Raw genomic sequence first — 1,217 nt, forward strand, 5'->3', positions numbered from 1 at the left:
GGGCAGCCCCCCCTCTCTAGACGTGCGTCGGGTTGTCCAGGTACGGGTCCGTCTTGGTCATGTGCAGCATGACCGTGGGGGCCTTGTAGTGGCAGTGCCCCCCGCCGCAGCTGACCCCGCTGCAGGGCTTGCCCCGCGTCCTCACGCCCAGCCGCCTGTTGCACAGGCTCTGCCAGGTCTGCAGCGTTTTGGAGCTCCACACCCACACCCCGCTGGTGATGCCCACCACCAGCGACATGAAAATCTTTAGCATGAACACGGCCACGGTGGGCACCGAGGCCTCGAGGGAGCAGTTGGCGGCGCGGCGGCCGGGCAGGCGCAGGCAGCCACGCTCCAGCGCCCGCAGCGTCCAGTAATCCACGTTCAGCCGCTCGTAGAAGTAGCAGACGATGACGCAGGTGGCCGGGACGGTGTAGAGGATGGAGAAGACCCCGATCTTCACCATCAGCTTCTCCAGCTTCTCCGTGTTGGTGCCGCCCGTCTTCATGATCTTGCGGATGTGGAAGAGGGCGACGAAGCCGGTGAGGATGAAGGAGGTGCCGATGACCAGGTAGCAGGAGAGGGGGATGAGGACGAAGCCGGTCAGGGCGCTGACGTCCATGCTCCCCACGTAGCACAGCCCCGTGAGCTCGTCCCCCGCCACCTTCCGCATGGTGAGGATGACGATGGTCTTCATGGCCGGGATGCCCCAGGCGGCCATGTGGAAGTAGCTGCTGTGGGCCTCGATGGCCTCGTGTCCCCACTTCTTACCGGCGGCCAGGAACCAGGTGAGGGTGAGGATGACCCACCACAGCGAGCTGGCCATGCCGAAGTAGTAGAGGATGAGGAAGACGATGGTGCAGCCCGTGCTCTCCAGCCCCTCCTGGATGATGTAGAGCTCGCCGTTCTCCCGGTCGCAGGCGATGTTCTCAGCCCCTGCCACGGAGCGGATGATGAAGGCCACGGAGTAGACGTTGTAGCACATGGAGAGGAAGATGATGGGCCTCTCGGGGTACTGGAAGCGGTGGGGGTCGAGCAGGAAGGTGAGGACGGTGAAAGCGGTGGAGACGAAGCAGAGGGTGGACCAGACGGCCATCCAGATGAAGGCAAAGTCCTTGTCCTCCCGGGACCAGTACACGTCCACCCCGGGGGAGCACCTGGGCGCGCACGAGAGGCTCTTCTCCACGTACTGGAACTTCTCGGGGTTGTCGCAGGCCCCCAGCCCGTTGGGACCCCGG

General features: G+C 64.7%; 1 protein-coding gene across 1 annotated transcript; it reads right to left on the reverse strand.

The window, feature by feature from the left end:
* Window positions 1-6: 6 nt before the first annotated feature.
* LOC103759505 (frizzled-9) lies at window positions 7-1,211 on the reverse strand. The gene has a single exon (XM_018076589.3). It carries the CDS (start codon window positions 1,073-1,075, stop codon window positions 17-19), a length of 1,059 nt encoding a protein of 352 aa, XP_017932078.3. The 5' UTR covers window positions 1,076-1,211; the 3' UTR covers window positions 7-16.
* Between the last annotated feature and the right edge of the window lie 6 nt (window positions 1,212-1,217).

The sequence above is a fragment of the Manacus vitellinus genome, unplaced genomic scaffold (assembly GCF_001715985.3).
Source record: "Manacus vitellinus isolate BGI_N305 unplaced genomic scaffold, ASM171598v3 ctg7180002433117_pilon, whole genome shotgun sequence".
Classification (NCBI taxonomy): domain Eukaryota; kingdom Metazoa; phylum Chordata; class Aves; order Passeriformes; family Pipridae; genus Manacus; species Manacus vitellinus.

Excerpts from the sequence above, each read along its gene's own strand:
- LOC103759505 (XM_018076589.3), bottom strand. The coding sequence starts at position 1,075 with ATGGCCGTCTGGTCCACCCTCTGCTTCGTCTCCACCGCTTTCACCGTC.